Here is a 21,691-nt window from a genome sequence, read left to right on the forward strand (position 1 = left end):
GCAGAGCATCATGAGCGTCCCCGATACCATTTGGGGTGGGGTTTCCCACACTATCCTCACTGCAGCCAAATACCCACCCTCGGCCCCCTGCCCCGGCCTCTGGGAGAAACAGCGAGTCAGGAATTCTAACCGAAGCCACAGCCCCAGTGCCCGCTTCTGCTTGGGGGTTACCTGAGCGCCCTCTACTCCTGCTTTGGGGCTTCAGCTGAAGGGAACTACTTTTGAACCGAAGCCCTGGCATCTCGGGGGAGCTCGGAAAGGGCAGGACGGTCCCACCCCTGGCTTTGGAGCCCGCGAGGCCCACAGCACGCACATCACACCCTCTGGGACACTGTGGTTAAATGACGGCGCTGGGCAGGTCCCTTCAACGCTGGGGCCTGTCCTCCTCCCCCGCACACAGCAGGGTAGAGAACACGCGTTCCCAGCCCTCTGGCTGGTGAGCAGGATGCCCTCAAGACACCCTGCGTCCCTGTCCCGAGGATGGAAGCAATCACTGTTCATTTTCCATCCAAGGCACAGAAAAAAAGCTTTTAAATTCTTGAGTCAGTTCTAAAACCTCCTCAATAAACGCAGTCTCCACGTCACCGGAGCCCCTGGGGAGCAGCGGGTCCCACCTCTTGGAGAAATGTGAATGTCCCAATCCCAAGTGAGCGCCTCTGGGCACCACGTCCCGGGGCGCGGCCCAACCAGGGCTCCCAGCGGGGGGCGCAGCGCGCAGATGGCCAAGCCCGGGCCCTTACCCACGACCAAGGCGAATCCGGGCGGCTCTTGCCCTGCGGGGCCTCCCAGGTGGACCCCCCACGGTCCTGCTCCTCCATGGCCCGGCCCCGCGGGATGCCGGCTGTGTCCTCTCGCCCAGCTCGGGAGAGCAGTGTCCCAATGCGGCTGATTTCTGTCCGGAGCTGGGAGGCTGGGGATGGGAGGGGGGCAGGGGACAGAGCCCAGCGCAAGCAGCTTCCCTTTACAGCCAGGAGCCCGGCCAAGTCACAAGGCTCAGGAAAAGAGCAGAGTGTTGAATTGCAAATCCTTTCCCACCTGGGGACTGGCTAGCAAACAACCGGAGACACCTCTCCTTTCCTGAAGGCTGCAGGGATTCCAGCGCCGGTGGAAGAGGGGTGGGAGCCGTGACCCCTGCTGGCGGCCACCTGCACCCTCTTCTCCCTGCCCCCCCAACCCCGTCCGGTACACTAACTTCCCCAGGGTGCACAGCTCTAAAGGGCAGAGGTGGGGGGCTGAAAGGAGCAGGTATTGGAAGAGACCACCCCTGTGCTGCCTGTGGGACCCTGGGACCTGCCAGGTCCAGCACGGGACCAGCACCCGTGCTGGGGTGCAGGAGGGGCCTCTTCACATTCCCCTCCACCACCGGTGCCCAACCCCCCCCCCAGGGGATCCTCTCTGTTCCTCCAGCCCTGTCCCTCTGAGTTGCGTGGGGAGTCAAGAAGGCTGGGTTCCCCGAACCTCCCCCTCGAGGCCACCGTGGTCCCGTCTATCCCACGCAGCAGCAGCAGGTACCGCGACAGCTCGCCCATTTCAAATCCTGCCCTCCCCCCCCGCCCCCCACGAAGCTAAGTACACCAACCGCATCCTGGTATAACTTGTACGCAGCCACCCTACAGGGTTTCAGACACAGAATAGGATGAAGGATGCCCTTGGGTCACAAAGCAGGAAGTGGCCGAGCAGGGCCAGGCTGACTTCACATACGGTGCTGGACACAATGTACTTTTAATCCTACAGGAGCCCCGGATTTGTGGTGATGGGCTGGGCTGGCGTGAGCCCCGGGTTTCAGGGATTTCGAGGGACCTGCAGCAGGGTGGGAGGTGGGAGGGCAGGCACACAACGGAGGCAGTTCCTGGGCAAGCCTCGGGGCGGAGGGCACTCTGCGGGAGCAGGTGCGGGGGCTTCCACCCGCTTTGACAAGGACTTCAAGATCCCACCCAGAGGGGGCAGGTGGCCCCCTGAGAGCACAGCAGGGCAAAGGGGGGGCTTTAGAATAGTGACGAGTCAGGCTCCCTGAGTCAACTCTTACCCCAGAGGACTCCCCACTCGGGGCTCTGCTCCTTCTTGTGTCCCTGCAACGGGTGACGGTGACGGCTGACCCTGACGCTAAGGCCACCCATCTCCTGACGCGTTTCAGCTCCACTTCTGCAGTTCCTCCCTGGCCAAGCCTTCTCTGGTTTCACTCCTCGAGGCTCTTTCCCCTTCCCTCCAGAGAGGACCCGGACCCAGAGCCCGAGCTCCCCTGCGCTGGTAGGGACACTGAAGCGAGAACATAGGAAGACTGCGTCCCATCTAGTGCAAGGGGTGAAAGTGCCCCTCCCTTACAGGTCTGGGGGCAGTGGCTTCCCCAGGTGCTACATCTGGGGAGGAGCGGGGGAGGGGGACTCAATCCCAGGTCCCCTGCAACCAGGTCACCATGGTCCTGGCCACACCGGTGCCCCTGGCTCTGCTCGCCTGGAGATGCACCCAGCCTCAGAGCTGGGTGCCCCCGCCACCACCTCCCAGAGTCCGAACACCCCAAAAATCGTGAACTATAAGAGAGAAAATGACACTTGAAAACACTTCTACTGAGCTGGGTCACCACCACTCTTACTATTTTTAATTCATTCTGTCAAGATATTTTAAGAACCTCATGACCGACGAGCGATAAAATTGTGAGTAATTATACCTGGTGGTGTTTAGGGTGCAGCCCAAAACCCGATAGAGGTACAGCACCGCATAGACAGAAGTCACTCTGAACACCGCAGACCGGTGTCACTGCACCGACTGGGAGGACGCAGCCCCGTGGCCACTCGGGGAGGCACGAGCCAGGGCGGGATCCTCGGAGCTCCACGCCCAGGCCGTCTCACGTCCCGGCTGTTGGCAGCGCGTGTTGGCCGCCGCGGATCCAGCGACGCGTGTCTTGCTCGACGTCAGGCTGCCGAGAGCCAGCGCCGGTTTGGCTGGTACACCCAGGAGCGGGGACGTGAGCGCTGACAGGGCTCCCAGAAGCCGTGTGTGACGCATAGACCTCCCGATCTGAGTCACACAGACCTGGGCTCTGGCTCTGACCCTGCCCTTAGGGAGGTGGAAGCAGTTCTGACTCAGGACAATTCCCTCGGCCTCTAAGAGCCTTTGTTTCCTTATCTGGGAAACACAGGGGTAAAAATAGAGTCTCTCCTTCATTGGGTTGTTGTGGGGACACTTGAGGCCATGTGCGGAGAGCCCTGGACACGATGCCTACCTAGCGTGGGTCAGACTCTCAACGAGAAGTAGCAACTATTAATTCTCACAATAACTTGGAAGTCGGCATTAATAGGTCCATCTTACAGATGAAGAGAATGAGCCGGTGTTTACTGGGGTTTCAGGCAGCTGCTGACTCTCCGTCGTTTCCTGCACTACAGCTCCTGAGACCCCATCAGTGCCCCCAAGGGCCATGGCCAGACTGAATTTCCCCTGAGCTACCTCCCTGGCTGTGTGTCCCCCCCACCCCCAACACCAACGCTGCTGGGTCAGGGTCTGCGAGCCACCTGTTAACCCCCTGAAGGACACTGTGGATTTTCCCATTCCCATTCTCCCTTAGCTCAAGCTCTGACCTCTTCCTGGAGTGCCCCTCCCCTCCTCTCTTCCTTTTCAAATTTGTCCGCCTTCTGGGCCCATGTCAGACCTCCTTCCTCCATGGAGCCTGCCCGGATCTGTCCACCGCATAATGAGTCTCCCATCCTTTAACGTGTGAGGAAAAGGATGGGAGTGAAACGGACATTTCTGAACCCCTTCCACGAGCTTGGTGTTTTCTTAGACATGCCATCTCTAATGATCAAGGTTTGCTTTTTCCCAAAAGAGGAAACAGGCTCAGGGAGGCTCACCTGGCCAGGAAGAAATGGAGAGAGTCCTCCTCATCCAACATGTAGAGTGGGCCAGGGGAGGTGACCTACCTGGGAGTCCAGGTCGCATCATCCCAATTACTGTGGAGACCCCTCTGGATAGGCCTTACTCCTCTTTGGCTCCAATAGTCCTTCACACAGGAGCAAGGACACAGCATGGGGGAAAAAACACATCAGGTGGGTTTTTTTTTTCAATAATAATAATAATAATAAACTTAATTTTCAATATTTTCAATAATGATTTTCAATAATAATAATAATAAACTTAGTTTTTCTAGAGTAGTTTAGGTTGATCTACAAAGTGGATCTGAAAGTACAGGGAGTTCTCATATACTCTGTTCCCACATATGCACACCTTCCCCACGATCATCATCCTCGCACCAGATTAGCACATTTGTTACACCCGATGAACTTTCATGCCTTTTCCTGGCCTGATAGTTCATTTTTTTTTTTTAGTGCTGACCACTATTCCACTGTCTGGATGGACCACAGCTGGTTCATCCATTCACCTACAGAAGAATATCTGAGTTGCTTCCAAGGTTTGGCAATTATGAATACAGCTGCTATAAGCCCCTGTCCGCACATAGGGTTTGTGCATGGCATCAGCTTCCAACTCTTTCAGATAAAGACCAAGGAGCACAATTTCTGGATTGTATGAGAAGAGTATGTTTAGTTTTGTAAGAAATCGCCAAACTCCAGAGTGGTTGCACCGTTCTGTATTCCCACCAGTGGTGAGTGAGCGGTCCTGCTGCTCCCCGTCCCCGCCAGCACGTCCACATCTTCACCATCCTAATAGCTACACCGTGGTACCTCGTGGCTGTTTTAATTTCTATGATGCCTTATGATGTGGAGTATCTTTTCATGTTTATTGGCCACCTGTGTATCTTCTTTGCTGAGGTGCACGCAAAGATCTTTGGCCCATTTTTTAACCGAGTTATCGGGTTTCTTACAGTTGAGCATGAAGAGTTCTGTGGGTATTTTGGATAAGAGTACATGTCATGTACATACACTAGATCTGTCAAGGTCCCGGTAGAAAACAGACAGGACACTCCAGATGAGTCCTTAAGGAAGCCTATTAAAGAGACTGTTGACAGGATATGGGCAGAGTTGAGGAAGACTGTCAGGGAGCAGTGACAAGACCAGCACCAGTCAGAGGAGGGGCCAAGATCAGCCTGGCCTAGGGGAAAGAACAGTGGGCAGCGGCCTGAGCCCAGGTGTCAGACGCAGGGCATCAGCCTCCAAAGGTGTCTACATCCTAATCTCCAGAACCTGTGTCTATGTCACATCCTGGAGGTCCCGTTACACAGCAAAGGGAAATTAAAGCAGCAGTGGAATTAGGGTTGCTGGTTGGCGGGGCTTAAAATGGGGAGACCGCTCTGGATTATCTCCAAAAAGTAACCTGAATAATCACCCCAGACCCTCCTCTGCTTTGCCCCTGTAGAGCTTGGAGCACACCTGTCATCAATGCCTGTCACCGCAGTCTCTGTCCTTGCTGTGTGCAACAGGTGGGCCTGATATAATCACGGGATCTTTAAAAGAAGAGTGGGGAGGCAGGAGAGAAGCAGAAATGGCAGCATGGGAGCAATTTGGCACCACACTGCTGACTTTGAGAAGGAGGAGACTGCAAGTCAATGATGCTGGCAGCCTGCAGAAACCAGAAGGCAAGGACATAGGTTCTCCACTAGGGCTTCCAGAAGGAACACACCCTGCCAACACCTTGATGTCAGCCCCACCAGACCTGTACTTCTGTTCTACTGAACTGTAAGGTAATTAATTTGCATCATCTGAAGCCACTCAGTCTGCTGCCACGTATTACAGCAGACATCAAAGAGTGGTAAATGAAGTAGCCAGAGGAGACCCCCCTCCCCACTGCAGGACCTCTGGTTGAGGGTGCCAAGGGTGTGGGCCAGTCCATGGTAATCCAGTGGGGAGGAAGCGAAAAGAACAATACCTTGAACCCTCTCCTCCCACTTTCTCATTGTCCACCATGGGCTGAACCCATGCGGAAGCCAGAGAACTCAGGACAGAGTGGGGAAGGATGAAGATGAGATATGGAAAGGCATAATAAAGGGAAGATGTGTGTGTGTGTGTGTGTGTGCATGTGTGTGTGTGTGCATGCACATGCCTCTCTCTCTCTCTCTCTCTCACACACACACACACACACACACACACACACTCATTGCCGTGAAGGTAAACTCTGTTTCTCTAAGTCAGAAAATCCTACCATGACTCAATCCTGGAGTGAGGGAAACAGGAATTAACTCTTCTTCTTAGGGTTCAAGTAGCAAATAATCTCTCCAGGTCATCGGTTGGCATCAGGATCAAGAGCTGCATAGGGATTGGAAGCTGTATTAGTGCAACAAAGTACCACAAACTGGGAGCCTCAAACCAAAGAGATTTGGTTTCTCATAGTTCTGGAGGCTGGAAGTCCAAGATTAAGGTGTCAGCTGGTCTGGCTCCTGCTGAGAACTCTCTTCCTGGCTGTCAGACAGTTTCCTCCCCACCGTGTCCTCAGATGGGAGAGAGAGAGCGGGCTCTCTGGACCTCCGACAGTAAGGACACTAATCCTGTGGGATCAGGGCCCCACCCTTCTGACCTCTCTCATTTAACCCTAATTACTTCCTTATTCTGAATACAGTCACACTAGGGCATAGGCTTCAGCATATGAACTGAGGGAAGGGGGACACAGAGCAGTCCGCAGCTGAAGCCCTTTGGACTGTATCTTGCATGTAAACAGCAAGAAGGTCCGATGCCCAGGCACACAAAGCAAGCAAAGGGTCTTGGCCTCAGAGACCCCCTGGCCTGGCCAGGAAGCCTCCTTACTACCTTACATGATTGACCACACAGCCCCAAACAGCATCTCTCCATCTCTGTGCTGGGCTCAGAACCACTGCCTGTCTACAGATGCTCACGCCTGGTGGATCCCCTTAGCACTGCGTGTCCCTGAATTATATGCTGCATAATTAGAGGTGGAATAATTTAGCCTGGTCTGTGGTTAAACAGGAGAGCCAAGATTTTGATTCCAATGTACACAGTGGAGGACTTCAGGGATCAGAGTTTTCCAATACAGACTGAAATTAGTCTTAACACAAGTGATGTTTCGTTTTTATTCAAAGTCAGGGTTCACATGGGTATGGAGGAAGCAAGCTCTAGGCCCAGAGCATCCACACACGGATACACTCTCTGAGAAGAGTTTCAGGTTAGGAGGACCACCAATGAGAGCTTCAAACAGAGGGCACATCGGCCACTCTGCTGTGGTCCCCTGAGTGAAGATAGGAATTGTGAGCCCTCTGACACGGCCACAGGGGGAACCCACGGGGTGGGTCAACGGTGCTGATTCTCCCTCTACTTCCACAGTAACTGCACTTTGCAGTCTGCCTCTGACCTGGCTGGAGAGGCTCATCCACAGAAGACACAGAGGAAGTTCTCTTTCTGTGTGACAGAGGATGCTAAACCTAGAGCTGTCCTAAAAAGGCAACAATACCTCCACATCTTTGACACTCCTTCCTGGGAAAGACACTCCCACCAGAGCCACAAGTGAAAAACCGGGAACTCTTCCCTTTGTCTTTAAGCTTCCCTACCCTGTAGGAGTTAAAAGATTAACTCTTGTAGTGACAGCAGGGCAGGGGGCAGGGAGCCTCCAGTCCTGATGACTCCTACCTGCTCAGCGCCCTAACACAAAGGAGTAAGAGACTGATCGCTCGCCTGAGATACACAGCCAGTGACTAGCAGAGCTGAGATGCATTATCCACCTCTCCTGATCCCAAGCCCTGTGTCCTCTCCACCGTTCCAGCCTAGACCTTGGGAGACTGAGTACTTCCAAAGGCAAGCAGGAACTTGCCTTTTTCTGGATCCTACAGGCCTTATTGAGCTACACGAAACCCAGTGAAGAGTTAAAAATCTATTAATACAGGTTTTCTGGCTTCAAAGAAAACTGGTCTACCATTCATACGTATGGAATCTTTGTTGTGGACTGTATTATGTCCCCCCAAAATCCATCTGTTGAAATCTTAGCCCACAATGTGACTGTATGATTGCATATCTGGACGGAAGATCACACTACGACTGGAGCACAGCAACTTTGCCAAAGACAAAAAAAAAAAAAAAAAAAATCAGAGGAAACCTCGGTTTGGCTCCAGTTAAGTATCAGGGGTTCTAAGTGTGAGATACTTTTTATTTCTAAAGTTCTGGCATTGACAAAGGCTAAAGAAAGGGACTAATGAAAGGTTTTAAAACGTATTAACACACTTTTTTTCCCCCTTGCTCACCCTGCTCCATGGGAATGACATCCTAAAAGCCTGGGAAAGCCCGATGCCCTGAGGACACATCTATCAGTGACAAAAGAATCCCTGGAGGATGTCAGTGTGGTGCTCAAACAGCCATTTAGCAAGAAGAGTAACAGCTGCAAAGTGCCAAAGTTTTGGCAAGTCCTTGACCAGCTGTCTCTGGAACGACCCGCACAGCCGCACAGCCCAGGCAGGCCGGGTGCTCGGTGCCCGCAGGATGCCTACTTACACTTCAGGTCTGGCGCTTTCTCACAGTTTGGCTCATTCAATCTTCACGGACATTCTGTAAGGTAGATAATATATATATATATATATATATATATATATATATATATATATATATATATTTTTTTTTTTTTTTTTTAATGCAGAAAGGGGTAGAGAGGTCAAAACACTTGCGCCGGCTCACACGGCTGGTAAGGGAGGCCCAGCCCTTGGGGATCCCCTTGCACCCAGCACCCGCTTCCCTGGGTTGAGCCCAACGGAGAAATGCGAAGGCAGCGACCGAGCGAGCGGACAGGCCTCGGTCCCGGCTCGCCAGGCCAGGCGCGGCTGCTCAGGGGCCCCCTTCGGGGGAGGGCGGGTCCTCCTCCCATCCCGAGCTTCGCGGAGAGGAGGAGGCGCTCGCCCTCCTCCCCTCCTCCCCGGGCAGCCCGCCCAGTCTGGCGGCGCAGCGAGAGAGGGAGGGAGCGCCGGGCGGGCGCGGGCGCGGGCGCGGGCGCGGGATGGAGAGCAGCAGCCCGCGGCCCCCGGGGCCCAGCGCCGGCCCCAGCCCCGGCCCCGCGCTCAGCCTGGACGCGCGGCTGCGCGGGGACCCGCGCCCCTGGGCCAAGGTGCTGTTCACGGCGCTGTACGCGCTCATCCTGGCGCTGGGCTCCGCGGGCAATGCGCTGTCCGTGCGCGTGGTGCTGAAAGGGCGCGCCGGGCCCCCGGGCCGCCTGCGCTACCACGTGCTCAGCCTGGCGCTCTCCGCGCTGCTGCTGCTGCTGGTCTGCGTGCCCGTGGAGCTCTACGACTTCGTGTGGTGCCGCCACCCCTGGGTGTTCGGAGACCTGGGCTGCCGCGCCTACCACTTCGTGCGCGAGCTGTGCGCCTACACCACGGTGCTCAGCGTGGCCAGCCTGAGCGCAGAGCGCTGCCTGGCCGTGTGCCAGCCGCTGCGCGCCCGCCGCCTGCTGTCGCCGCGCCGCACCCGCCGCCTGCTGTCGCTCGTCTGGGCCGCCTCGCTCGGCCTCGCCCTGCCCATGGCAATCATCATGGGGCAGAAGCACGAGCTGGAGACGGCTGGCGGGGAGCCGGAGCCCGCCTCGCGCGTGTGCACCGTGCTGGTGAGCCGCGCCACGCTCCAGGTCTTCATTCAGGTAAGGGCAGGGAGGGGGGAGGAGGGGGGGAGGCTAAGGGGCCTGCGTTTTCACTTCTGATGCCGCTCCCCCCACACACACACCCTCCCCACGCCCCATGCCGACAAGCGGGTCTCCCTGCCTCCATTGTACAGAGGACTTGGGGAGAGAGAGGCCTGGCAAAGAGGAGGCGTTAAGAGAAACCCAGATTTGAATTCAAAGCTAATTGTGGGGACACCTGGGTGGCTCAGTGGTTGAGCATCTGCCTTTGGCTCAGGTCGTGATCCCGGAGTCCTGGGATGGAGTCCCACCCACTTCGGGGTCCCTGCAGGGAGCCTGCTTCTCCCTCTGCCCATCTCTGTGTCTCTCATGAATAAACAAATAAAACCTTTAAAAAAAAAAAAAAACAAAACAAAAAACAAAAAAAAAAACCAATTGTGAAAGTCCGCTTTCTCACCAGTGGTTGCAAGAGCGGTGACCGCATATTACTGGGTGTAAGAATTACAGGGGTGGGGCTGTAAAAATATAGATTTCATAGCCCACTCCAGCCTTCTACTTTTATCATCAAGACAGCCTCACAAAACAGCAGACTATCCAGTTGAATGGGATTTTGTGGAGCTATAAAACAGAGGCCTGGATATTCAATATTAAGGGATCTCAGAAGAAATACACACATGAATTGTAGCCTTAAGAATTTGGGAAAGTAGAAAGTTATTAAGCCTGGCTGGAAAACGTTCCACGCAGCTTCAGAAGTTGCTTGCTCTGGTCACTATAGAGAATTACTCAGAAGCAACAAGGTAGGCTCCCTAATTTATAAAAATCCACCTCCTGTATCAGACGTGTTTGCAGGTTGTCAAATTCCTTAGCCAAATCTGGACCCAGTGATATCGAAGACAAAAACAAAAGCAGAAACACACCAGCAGGGAGAATAGTAATGATACTAAAGAAGCTGGGCATGCAGGGGATCCAAACAGCAGTCAGAAGGAGGAGCCCCACTGACAACAGTGGGAGCTGCTTCTCCTGCCACATCAGGTGGACCAGTCATGACCTGACACCTCAGCCGTCCAGTCCACACATTGCCCTCCCATGCCGGCCCAAGCACATCACGGCCACGGAGCAGTGTATCTAGAGCACCCATCTACCTCCCAGCAGCCCCCACCTAGCTTCTGAGTTGCAGCGGAATAGTCAGAGCCTTAGGCCTGACTGTGTAGCTCCCTGCTGCACCCTGGTGTGGCCGTGGCAATGAACCAGCAACCATATGCTCTGAAGGCCTGGTAGCCAAGTTCCACCAGTTTTCACAGACGAGGGTGATAGCTTCCAGGCTGCACCTATTTTGGAGTTGGGCTAAGGGGTGGGAGAGTGCCAAGCAGGGTCGATGCTGCGAATATGCTGCTTGCATAGTTTATTTTGTGTGGTACAGACTGAGCGACGCAATAGAAACTGCGAAATGTGCCAGGGGCAAGCTTTTGACATGATGCATAGTGAATTCCTTCGGCATAACAGCATTATTCGACAAGTAGCATATTAAAAACTTTAACTTGAGACATACAGTCTACGTTAACACAGCAAAATAACCAAACTCAAATTAGGATTATTTTGGTCCACCTTCCTTTTTAGTGTCTTATCACTCAAGGTCCATCTTAATCGGTAATTTTTGGCCACAAAAGAATTGCTCATAGCTTTTCAAAGTACAAAAAACTGTGTAATTTTTCCAGAAAATTTTCAAAGTTCCCAAAGATTAATTAATTACTAATTTATAGATATAGTTTTACCTTCGGTTTCTGTCTTGACTGGTATTAAAGTTATAATTTGATAATAAGTATGTTGTTGCTGATCAAGCTCTGCCTAGTTCTGCAACAAACCAAAATGACTGTCACTTCGTTTTGTTTTTTTTTTTTTTCTCTTGGTGCTGCTGATTTGTGAGCATGGATTAAGAACAAAGCATGAGTGTTAACTCCTTAAAAACATACAGCACCCAACCCAGATATTTGGTACTGATTTTAAAGTGCTATTAAAATGTGCAGTTCAGGGGTGCCCGGATGGCTCAGTTGATTAAGCATCAGACTCTTGATTTTGGCTCAGGTCATGATCCTGGGGTCCTGGGATCGAGCCCTGGGTCAGGCTCTACACTCAGCGTAGAGTCTGCTTGAGGATTCTCTATCTCTCCTTCTGCCTCTTCCCCTGCTCCCTCTCTCGCTCTCAAGTAAATAATTTTTTAAAAAAATAAAAACTTAAAATGTCGTTTTAAAAAAAATGCTCACACAGAACCAATGAGGAAAAACCCTGTAACACATGCACTTTGAAATTTATCTGTTTTTTAAGATTTTATTTATTTGAGAGAGGGAGAGAGAGCACGAGCAGGGGGAGGAACAAAAGGGGAAGAATCTCAAGCGGACTCCACACTTAGTGCGAGCTCAACACGGGGCTCGATTCCACGACCCCAAGATCATGACCTGAGCTGAAACCAAAAGTCAGATGCTCAACTGACTGAGCCGCCCAGGCACCCCAAATAGGTTGGATTTTAAAAATTAAACACTTAAAACACAAGGTGTTGTGTAATAAACTTGTTTTTCATAAGTTAAAAAATATCAATAATTATGTTACAAGGCTTGTAACGTAAGACAGCTGTCCCCTTGCCACCCCTTCACACTCTGATTTATATTCTCTCGTTGAGGGGCAGCTACTGTCTGCCCACCCTTGCCACTTGCTGCTCTTTGCCTACATATTTCTAAAGAACATGCCTGCTTGATTTCACAGTTTTTACGTGTTATGCAGTGTCTTCTAACTGGAGAGGAGCATTCTGGTCTCTTACTTTCTCATCCCTACCCTCCTCGGCCCGCATCCACGCACACTCCTCACCACTCCTCCAGTGTAATTCCGTCAGGGAATAATAAGGTTAGTCCTGGACTCAGTACTTACACACTGTGACTATGTTAAACGTTCTTCACAGATGAACCACGTCATATATTTTTATTATATTTCCTTTCCAATATCACCTTTGCTTCCTTGCCATTAACAAAGGTCTTTTTTTTTTTTTCCAATTTGCTTAGTTTCCTGTGATCTATTTCTCATGCCTGTTTTACTCCTCTACTACAAGTATAAATACTATTTCAGCATATCCAGACCCATCCGGTCAACTGCCAATCGAATCCTCCAGCCTCCCCCTGGAGCCCCCTCTTCTGCTCCAATCTAACTGATGCACTTCGGCCACATACCCTATTTTTTGGACCTCAGGTCTACCTCTTTATTGGTATACAACCTTATTTTGATGGAACACATGCTCTCGTAACCTCCTATGACCTGAGAAAAGGTCCACAGAAGGTTAAACAAAAAGAGTAAGAATTTGCATGTCTGAAAATGTTCCAGATTATCCTCACATTCGCTGTAAGAGGGCTGAACACAGAATTCTAAGACGGAAACCACTTTTCCTCACAAGTTGTAAAGCATCGCTCCATTATTTCCCAGCTTCCACCATTGCCTTAAAGAAGTCTAATGCCATTCTGGTTCCCATCCTTCGTATGTACCCTCTCTTATCCCCCGGAAGCTTTCAGGGTTGTCTTTATCCACAGTGTGCTAAAAGTCCTAAGAACGTGCCTTGATGTGGGCTTATTTTCATCCATGGTTCTAGGCCCCCAGGCAGTCTTTACTCTGGAAGCTTATATCCTTCACTCTTGGAAAAACCTTCTTCAATGTGGCTTATTTTAAGAAACTGATTTCCTGCCCTCTGTTTTATCTATTTGCTTTCTAGAACCCACTATTACCTAGGCCATGAATGTCTTCAACTAATAGCAAATATCCTTGTGTCTCTCCTGTCTTTATTGCTCCTTCCCATCTTTCTGAGAAGCTTCTCAGCCTTATCTGGTAACCCTGCTGTTGCCCGTCTCCTGCTGCTGCTGCAGATTCCTGGGCCCTGGGCCCAGCCTGATGCCCAGCATCACAGAGCCTTGGTGCCACCACCATAAGCCATGGAATTACCTTTACAGGTGAATGTGCTGGTGTCCTTCGTGCTCCCCTTGGCATTAACTGCCTTCCTGAACGGGGTCACTGTGAGCCACCTGGTGGCCCTCTGCTCCCAGGTGCCGTCCACTTCTGCCCCGGGAAGCCCCGCCCCCAGCCACATGGAACTAATGAGTGAGGAGAGGAGGACGCTCCCCCTGGGGGGCCCGGCCAGCCTGGTGAGACACAAGGACTCCAGCCGGCTTCGCCGCCTCCAGCACAGCATCCAGGTTCTCAGTTAAGTACTCAGTAACACTGTCCTGAGCACACGAGTTGGGGCTCCAGGGCCACCACCCCTAACCCCTGGCCAAGTGACCTTGAGCAAGTTCCTATCTCTCTCCAGGCATACCTCTCTATGCCCCAGGGGAATTGTATGATCACCAATAGGCTTCCATACGGTTTGGTGGTATGATTACAGGACAGAATGGGAATTCTGTACACGAAAGCCCCATCTGCTCCAGGGAGTAATATAGAAATGAGATAAGTGGATACCCAGTTACTTTGCAGAGTCTGGCCTATGGATGGATACAAGAAGCAGCTGTAGTTGGGGACCTGTGGCCTGGGAATGATGGACTCAGACCAGCTGAGTCCCCAGCCCAATTCCCCACCTACTTCCCACTTTCCCTGATAAAACATTGCTTGTTGGTTGGTTTTTCTAAGTATCTGGGTCAACTTGTAGGGGAAGCATTAGGAAGCACAGGGAAACAGGTGTCTCCAAACACCTGCGATAATGCAGGCGCTCGCTAAGGTCTGGGAAGATTAAATAAGAGATCAGGGTCTGCTCTCATCAATGCCCCGGTGTTGTACATAGGACAGCAACGCAAGAGCTACATGTCATGTGATGTGACAAGAACAGAGGCAGCCCATGATGGTGCCTGGACTTCTTTCCATAGACAACAGCATTGAGAGTCAATGCCTAAGAATGCAGGGAGATTTGCTTTGGAGATAGGTTTTTTTTTCAACAGTCTTTGGGTGTGGGCTGTGCTTCTCAAGCTTCTGTGTACGTTAGAAAAGTGTGGAGAGGCTGCTGGGCCCCAACCCTGAGATTCTGATTCAGTTGCTCTGGGTGGGCCCAAGACTCTGCATTTCCACCAAGCTCCCAGTTGACATCAATGCCCTGATCCAGAGGCCACATGGGACTACAGATGGATTTGACAGTCAGGGCAGGCATAGAGGAAGGGAGGGAGGGGGAGAAGGTTAGGGACAAAGGGGCCTGTTGGAAGACTGCTGTCACAGTCCAGTGGAAGGGGGATATGAGTCCCTAAGGTGGAAGGAATCAAGAGATGCTAAAGAAGAGCTTTTTAACAGATTGGATCTGGGGGATAATGGAAAAATCAACAGACTATCTGGCTTATGACTTAAGTGCTAGATGGATGGTGGGCCATCAATCAATCAATCAATCAATCAATCAGAAGAAGGAACAGAAGAGGCTTTATGAGGCAGAAGCACATGTAAGTTCAGTTGTCTCTGCAGTTAGACAATCAGGTGGGAATATCTCGCCCTGAGTTGAGAGTATATTCTGGTGGTCAGGAGGAGACTGTAGAAGTTTCTAGAAGCATGTCAGTGTATGGGTGGTGGTTAAAGTGGATATTCACCCAGACATCAGGGTCACATCAGGTTTGTCGGCAAATCCAGATAGGAATGTGTCAGATAGCCTCAAAGTCCCCTTCCTACCCCTGGACTCTGGGAACAAGTTCCAGGGAAATGCTTTTGTCCACTTGGCATCTTCATCTCTGGAGGTGGCATAACTGAGAATGTTCGCTGTTGCTCTGTCCCTCCCTACCTGTTCTGCAGGAGCCATTGTGGCTGTGTATGTCATCTGCTGGATGCCGTACCACGTCCGCAGGCTCATGTACTGCTACATTTCCGATGACGGGTGGACCGGGTAGGTGCAGCAGAGGGACCCCAAGTGCATAGGGAAAGGCCACTGGGCTGGGCCTGGGACTTTCCATGCTCTCCACAGGGATTCCCAGTTGCTGGGTCTTTTGGAACTCTGGCGTCATTCTAGCTGGTCCTGCCCAGTCTGTGCCCTCAAACTCTCTGAGCTGGGGGTGGGGAATGGGGCATTTTCTAGCAAGTTCACTGAACTGATAAGGCCAAGTGAGTGAGAGGTCTCAGTGGTGATCAGGGCTATGGGCAACCTGACCGCAGGACAGAGCAGTCCACAGGTGGGGTGCAGGGGGAGGGCCTTGCTATTGCAAGGAGAGGGGAGGAAGCCTCAGAGCCGTGAGTCCATGAGCTACCAAGGGCTCCCTTGACTGAGACCAGACCATGTTTGCCTTTTGGGACATAACTGGAAAAAAGGAGAGAATCTACTGTCTTCCTTTGGGCAATCGCTATGCCTCTGATCATAAGTGGAAGGCAAACATCCAAGAGAAGAGATCCATGGAAATGGCTCTAAGGAAATGGCTGTGCCAACAGATGCCTCATCCTTGAGAGCTGCAAACACCCCTTACCTACAAATGCATATGCAAAGCCCTTCCCACTGCAGAGAACCCGTGTGGCGAGGAGCATGGCTTCCCAGAAGGACTTTCACTTCTTAGTGACACCACATATCTGGACCACACCCAGCAGCACGAGGTTCCCGGGTCCCAGAGGCTAGGCAATGGCGCCTGTCAATCAGCAGGTGCACCTTGCACCATGCGGGGGACTGGGAACAGGGACTCAGAGGCTGGGTGGAGTCCACTCCCCCAAAAGGGCAGCTGGTGTTGAGGAGCCATTTGTCGAATTGACACCATGCTTCCCAGGAGCAGAGAACAGGCCTTCCTCACCTGGCCCTTTGGAGGAGAGACGCATTCTCCAGGAGGGGTGGATGCTGTGAGGAGGTACAGGTCCTCTTACATGCCTCCTGGGTTTCTCTTCCAGAACACTCTACAATTTCTATCACTACTTCTACCTGGTGACAAACACGCTTTTCTACGTCAGTTCGGCAGTGACCCCCATCCTGTACAACGTCGTGTCCTCCTCCTTCAGAAAACTCTTCCTGAAAGCCCTCGGCTCCCTGTGTCGACAGCACCACCGCATGGCGCCTTGACCCCTGGAAGCCCTGGAGCCTCACCCGAATGGACCCCAGCTGCGGGCTCTGGGGCCCCATCCCCTAGATACGCCGACCTGGACGGAGCAGAAGAATGAACGAAAGCAAACAGCAACTGGCCGCTCAGTCACTAGCATTCAGACAAGCTATTTTATCACAAGTAACTCAAGCTCTGCAGTCAGATGCACTCATCCGGACCCCCGGCCCCGCCACTTACCAGCTGTGCATCTGCAGGCGAGTCGCTTACACGCTGAGCCTCAGTCTTCCCATCTGTGTGATGGAGATGAACAGCTCTTAGAGTTGTTCGAAGATTAAAGTGCTTAGCACAGTGCCTAATGCATAATAAATAATAAATGTTGGCTGGCATTTTTTTTGTTATTGTTGTTACTATTCTCATTATTGCTGTTTTCCCCTCTCCTGGAAGTCCACTACATTCTCCTGTAGTTTTATGCTCATCAGTGTGGGCTCAGATGTCCTAAGAATTTCCACAAATAACAAATGACAGTGCTCCAGAAGCGTACTGCACTGTCACATCCCACTACTAATGGCAGTAGTAACATTCTCCAGTCTCGCCCAGTAGGGAGGTGGCAGCCAGTAGAAGGGCCCCATGAGCTGTGGGAGGCCCAGGGGCACCCGCTCCCCTCTCCTGGCCTCTGGCCAGTGTGACTGACTGATGCCAGGCATCTGGGGCTCCCTGCGGGAGGACAGATGTGCAGCCGACCTGGATGCAGCAGGGTGCCAAAGACTTTATTTCTGGGATCCTAGGAATACTCTCATTACCACTGCCATCTTCTACGTGGGAAAACAAAAGCAAAGAGAAGTTAAGGAAAGTTCTTCTCCCACTATTCAGTAATGCAGGGATCAGAACCCAGGCTTGGGACCGAGCAGCCCAGGCTCACCAAGTGCCTCGAGCTGCTTCCCAAGGGTCTGATGGCCAAAGAGGAACAGAAAGTACAGGCTCATTATTAACGAACTGGATGAGTCATGATACTCCACTCAGTCCACCCAAATCCTATTTGTTAGGCCACCATTAAATAATGAGTATAAATCTCATTTAGCAGCATAAACACATGTGGTTGTGCTATCAAAAGAGAACACAATATAAAATTACATTATAATATATGTAGAAATCATTCAGACACAGAGAAAAGGTGTAGAATGGAGCCCTTAGTGAAAGTGGTGGGTTTGCTGAGGAGGCACGAGTGACCCGAGGACTGGGGTGCTTTCTATTAACTTCATGCCAGGATCTGAGCCTAATGACGCCTGGCACCCAGCAGACACTCAGATGTCTGGCAAAGGACAGAGAAACCTGGCTTGTTTTCCTCCAATTTGCTAGTATAATATTGTCTGTATGACATCAAAATAACACATTTCAAACAGAAATTAAGTTCCCCCTACTGTTGTTCCATGGGCAGCACCAGCACTGCTCCAGCAGAGCCTGGAGCGTGGGGTGGATCCTCACGTGGGGGTGTCACTTATTAGCTGTGTGACTTAAAGCAAATTCCTTCACCTGCTTGGGCCTCATGTCACATCTGTGAAATAGACATCGTAACAATTATCCCCTAGATTTTAAGAATTAAATGGTATCATAAATACGAGAAAAAAATGCTTGAAAAGCGTAGTATCTAGCACCTGAAAGTGCTCAGTTGGTAGTAGCTGTTGTGAATATAATAAAGGAAACTCCTGGTTTCCAAATGCAAAGTATCTTTCTAATCCCATCTTTAAACAACGTCTACTCTATTTTGTGTGGTTGGCTGGACCGTTGGCTTGCTTGGCTAAGATCAGGAGCCCCCAAAAGGGTTCTTTTCATCAGCCTCGTCTTACAGCCATGACTTCATCAGTGCCAAATGTTAGGAAGCTTCCACTAAACTCTGAAAGGCAAAGTATGCATTGCCCACCTGTAGGAGTTACCTAGGGCTGCCGTAACAAAGCCCCACAAAGTATGTGGCATCAGACAGCAGAAATCTATTCTCTCACAGTACTTGAAGCTACAAGTTTCAAATCAAGGTGTCAGCAGGGCCCCAAAAGACTTGGGGGAAAGACTCCCTCCTTGCCCCTTCCAGCTTCTGGTGGTTCCCAGCAATCCTTGGCTTGTAGGTTCATCATTCCCATCTCTGTCTTAATGGTCACATGTCCGCCTTCCTTTGTTACTCACTCTCTTAAGACCTCAGCCATACTGGATTAGGAGCCCATTTCATTCCAGTATGACTGGAATATTCCCATAATCCAGTATGACTTCATCTCAACTAATTACATGAGCAACAACCCTATTTCCAAATAAGATCACATTCTTAAGTATCGGGGGTTAGGACCTGGATGTATTTTCGGGGATGTGATTCAACCCAAAACAGCGACCAAACCCACCCTTCTTGGTAGGGTGGACTGCCACCCTTGGGAAAGATCCTTTTATAGAGCAAGAACCAGAGTTGGAGTGGCCAGAGATCCCAAGAGGGAAAAACTAGTGCTCGTCAGAGTTAAAGAAAGAAAGGGAAACTGGGACAGGATATTCAGTGAATGACAAATGTAGTCATGGATTCTTGTTTCTCCTCTAGACATGGAGGGCTTTAAAATGCTGCACTGGCTTTCCAACTGTTTTGTTAATTAAAATGCTAATTCCTTCTGCTCTGGGAAGTCTGCCTAAGCAAGTAGACTAAAAAAAAAAAAAGAAATGAAAGCCGTCAATACTAGATGTGCCCTTGGTTCATAGTCTTCCCTTAAAGAGCTGTCTGTAGACTCTGAAGCCACATCTGGAAAGTTAAATGCAAATTTTGTTATTAAAGGAGTATCTAAACATTAATGTGGGATCACCCAGACTCGGGATGATACATAATGCAATATATTTGGTATATGCTGGGATCCACCACTACCTCCCACAGGTGACCCAACACCTCTCCCAATGAAAGAATTTTGGATCCGTACTTTTATCGTACAGAGGGCCTTCTGAGCCAACAGCGCCTCCTGATGAGTGACATTTGGTGGGAGTACATTACTCAAGATGGGAAGTAACCTTGATGTTATTGGAACTATGCTTACACCCGCCGGCATGAATCTAGGTTTGTTCTGTCCCTTGACAGCTGTGTGATCGTAGACAAGTCATCTAACCTCTCTGAGCCACAGCTTTTTCATCTCTAAGATGGTCCCAATGGTATCTACTTCAGAGTGCTATTGAGTTGGCTAAATAGTAAACAGTCACCTAGTTAAATGCCTGGCACATACTAGGTGCTCAAAAAATGTTTGCTGCTACTGTTGCTCATGTCATAGTTGACGCATTCTCCGGGGGGGGGGGGGGGGGTGCAGTGGGGAAGGCAGGTGACCTGGCAAAGGAATTGAGGAGTGAAACCAAGTCTCCTGGTTTCAAATCCCATGCCCTCCCTGCCACCACCTCTGCCAGGAGAACTCTGACATCCAAGTGAATGTTGCAATTACAGCCTGACTCCTCTTCCTTTACTGCAAGAGTTCTCAAATTGCTCTAAGTCTTCAGGGCAAAAGAGCCACAGCCTGTATGTTCATTATTCTTATCTGGTTTGAGGAGGACTGCCATGTCTGGCCTTGCAAAAGTACAGCTTTCTGTATCTTCCAATGCTCTGGAAGAGTTTTAATTTTAATGTGGCAAAACACACGTAAAATTTACCATTAGTGTGATTTAGCGCAATCACAAGGTAACGCAACCACCACCTCTGTCTAGTTCCAGCATGTTTCCTGGGATTTCTATTCCATAAGAATTCTCGACTTGATCAAACATCCTACCGTGTCAGTCGACTCTCACTTCTATTGCTCTTCTGTCTCTCTTTTCTGGAGAGATGTACCAGTCTCAATCATAATTATAGTTATGCAATTATCCGATTATTGCCCTATTCTTTTCCTAACTGTTCTTGCTTTCTAGATTTCATAGCAGTGCTGGCCTATCTACAAAGTTTTGCGACCTTTATGATCCCTTTGGATTTAACTTTGAACTTTAAAGAATCTCTTCACACACTTTATTTCTTAAAATTTTGAAGCCCATTCTGATTAGCTTTCTTAACCCAGTCCAAGAGCCTTGTCAATATGCTATTAGGTGAATTTAATCCATTTATATTTATTTTGATGAAGGGTATGTTTGGATGTGTTTCTGCCATCTACTTTATTATTTTTTTTAAGATTTTATTTATTTATTCATGAGAGTCACAGAGAGAGAGAGAGAGGCAGAAACAGAAGCAGAGGAAGAAGCAGGCTCCATGCAGGGAGCCTGACGTGGGACTCGATCCCGGGTCTCCAGGATCATGCCCCGGGCTGAAGGTGGCGCTAAACCGCTGAGCCACCCGGGGTGCCCTGTCATCTACTTTATTTACCACGCTTCTCTCTCCCCTCCCCAGCCCGTTCTTCCCTTATACACTGGGGGTTTTTTGGTGCTGCTTTCCATTTATTGTTTAGACACTGGACACCCTGTTGCATTTCTTCCAGCAATCACTGTTTTTTAAACATATATTTAAATATTCCTTTTCTGCTAACATGTTACTCACCCCCACCCCATTAAATCAAGAATTTTAGTACAATTTCACTCCTTATTCTCTCAGTTCCTCCGTCACCAGCCACTCCCACCCCCAGCTCCCATGTCAGAAGCACCTAAGACAGAACAGTCCATCAGTGCGCATGAGCACTACCATTTGCTGAGCATATTCAAGTCTCCAAACACACAGCAGTGAATGTATCTTACAAAGTTCCTACTTTCAGAGGAAAAGACAAAGAAAACACTAAACAAAATATATTCTATTGGGGATAACCTCATTGAGGAGGTGACCTCAGAGGGATACAAGCGATGTGAAGGGGAGAAGTGTCCTGGGCAGAAGAAGCAACAGGCCTGAGTTGGGTACTTGCCTGACAGTGGCCAAGGAGGGCCAGGAGGGCCGGGTGGCTGACATGCAGTGAGCAAGGGGAATAGTCAAGGGTAAGCACAGACCACCAACATTCCTGTTTCCTGGCTTCTCAGGGATGCCCCCCTGCCCCCCAGCTACACCTTCTAGCTGCTTCACTCTTGAACTTGTCTGCCTACTTCATCTGCCTACTGAGGTTTCAGTTTTGATTTCCAAGATCCATAATCCATCCTTTTTGTTCTGGATACCATATAATCTATTTTCTGATTTTAATCACACTTGTTTTATAGGATAGGATTCCGTTTGCTTTACTCTTTATTGACGT

At 50.5% G+C, this 21,691-nt stretch overlaps 2 protein-coding genes across 6 annotated transcripts in view; one reads left to right on the top strand and one right to left on the bottom strand.

Moving 5' to 3' along the window:
* LPIN1 (lipin 1) overlaps positions 1-989 on the bottom strand; it is a 132,732-nt gene extending 131,743 nt beyond the window's left edge. The window contains exon 1 of one of the 4 annotated variants that reach the window (XM_026009087.2): positions 741-989. In XM_026009087.2, the coding sequence (XP_025864872.2) occupies positions 741-818 (78 nt within the window). In that variant the 5' untranslated portion in view covers positions 819-989. The remainder of the gene's footprint in view (positions 1-740) is intronic. The other 3 variants (XM_026009088.2, XM_026009089.2, XM_026009085.2) reach the window with 3 other exon arrangements.
* A 7,865-nt stretch (positions 990-8,854) lies between these two features.
* Positions 8,855-16,882, top strand: NTSR2 (neurotensin receptor 2). 2 transcript variants are annotated; one of them, XM_026009090.2, is made up of 4 exons: positions 8,855-9,507; positions 13,470-13,719; positions 15,277-15,367; positions 16,348-16,882. In XM_026009090.2, the coding sequence occupies exons 1-4, from the start codon at positions 8,872-8,874 to the stop codon at positions 16,514-16,516; spliced, it is 1,146 nt and encodes a 381-aa protein (XP_025864875.2). In that variant the 5' UTR covers positions 8,855-8,871; the 3' UTR covers positions 16,517-16,882. The 2 variants fall into 2 exon arrangements, with proteins under 2 accessions (XP_025864875.2, XP_025864876.2); XM_026009091.2 differs by having other exon boundaries at positions 13,563-13,719.
* The last annotated feature ends 4,809 nt before the right edge of the window (positions 16,883-21,691 follow it).

Source organism: Vulpes vulpes, chromosome 8 (assembly GCF_048418805.1).
Source record: "Vulpes vulpes isolate BD-2025 chromosome 8, VulVul3, whole genome shotgun sequence".
NCBI lineage: Eukaryota > Metazoa > Chordata > Mammalia > Carnivora > Canidae > Vulpes > Vulpes vulpes.

Excerpts from the sequence above, each read along its gene's own strand:
- NTSR2 (XM_026009090.2), top strand. The coding sequence starts at position 8,872 with ATGGAGAGCAGCAGCCCGCGGCCCCCGGGGCCCAGCGCCGGCCCCAGC. Across the intron at positions 13,720-15,276 it reads GCACAGCATCCAGGTTCTCA|GAGCCATTGTGGCTGTGTAT; the intron begins GTTAAGTACTCA and ends CCTGTTCTGCAG. Across the intron at positions 15,368-16,347 it reads TCCGATGACGGGTGGACCGG|AACACTCTACAATTTCTATC; the intron begins GTAGGTGCAGCA and ends TTTCTCTTCCAG.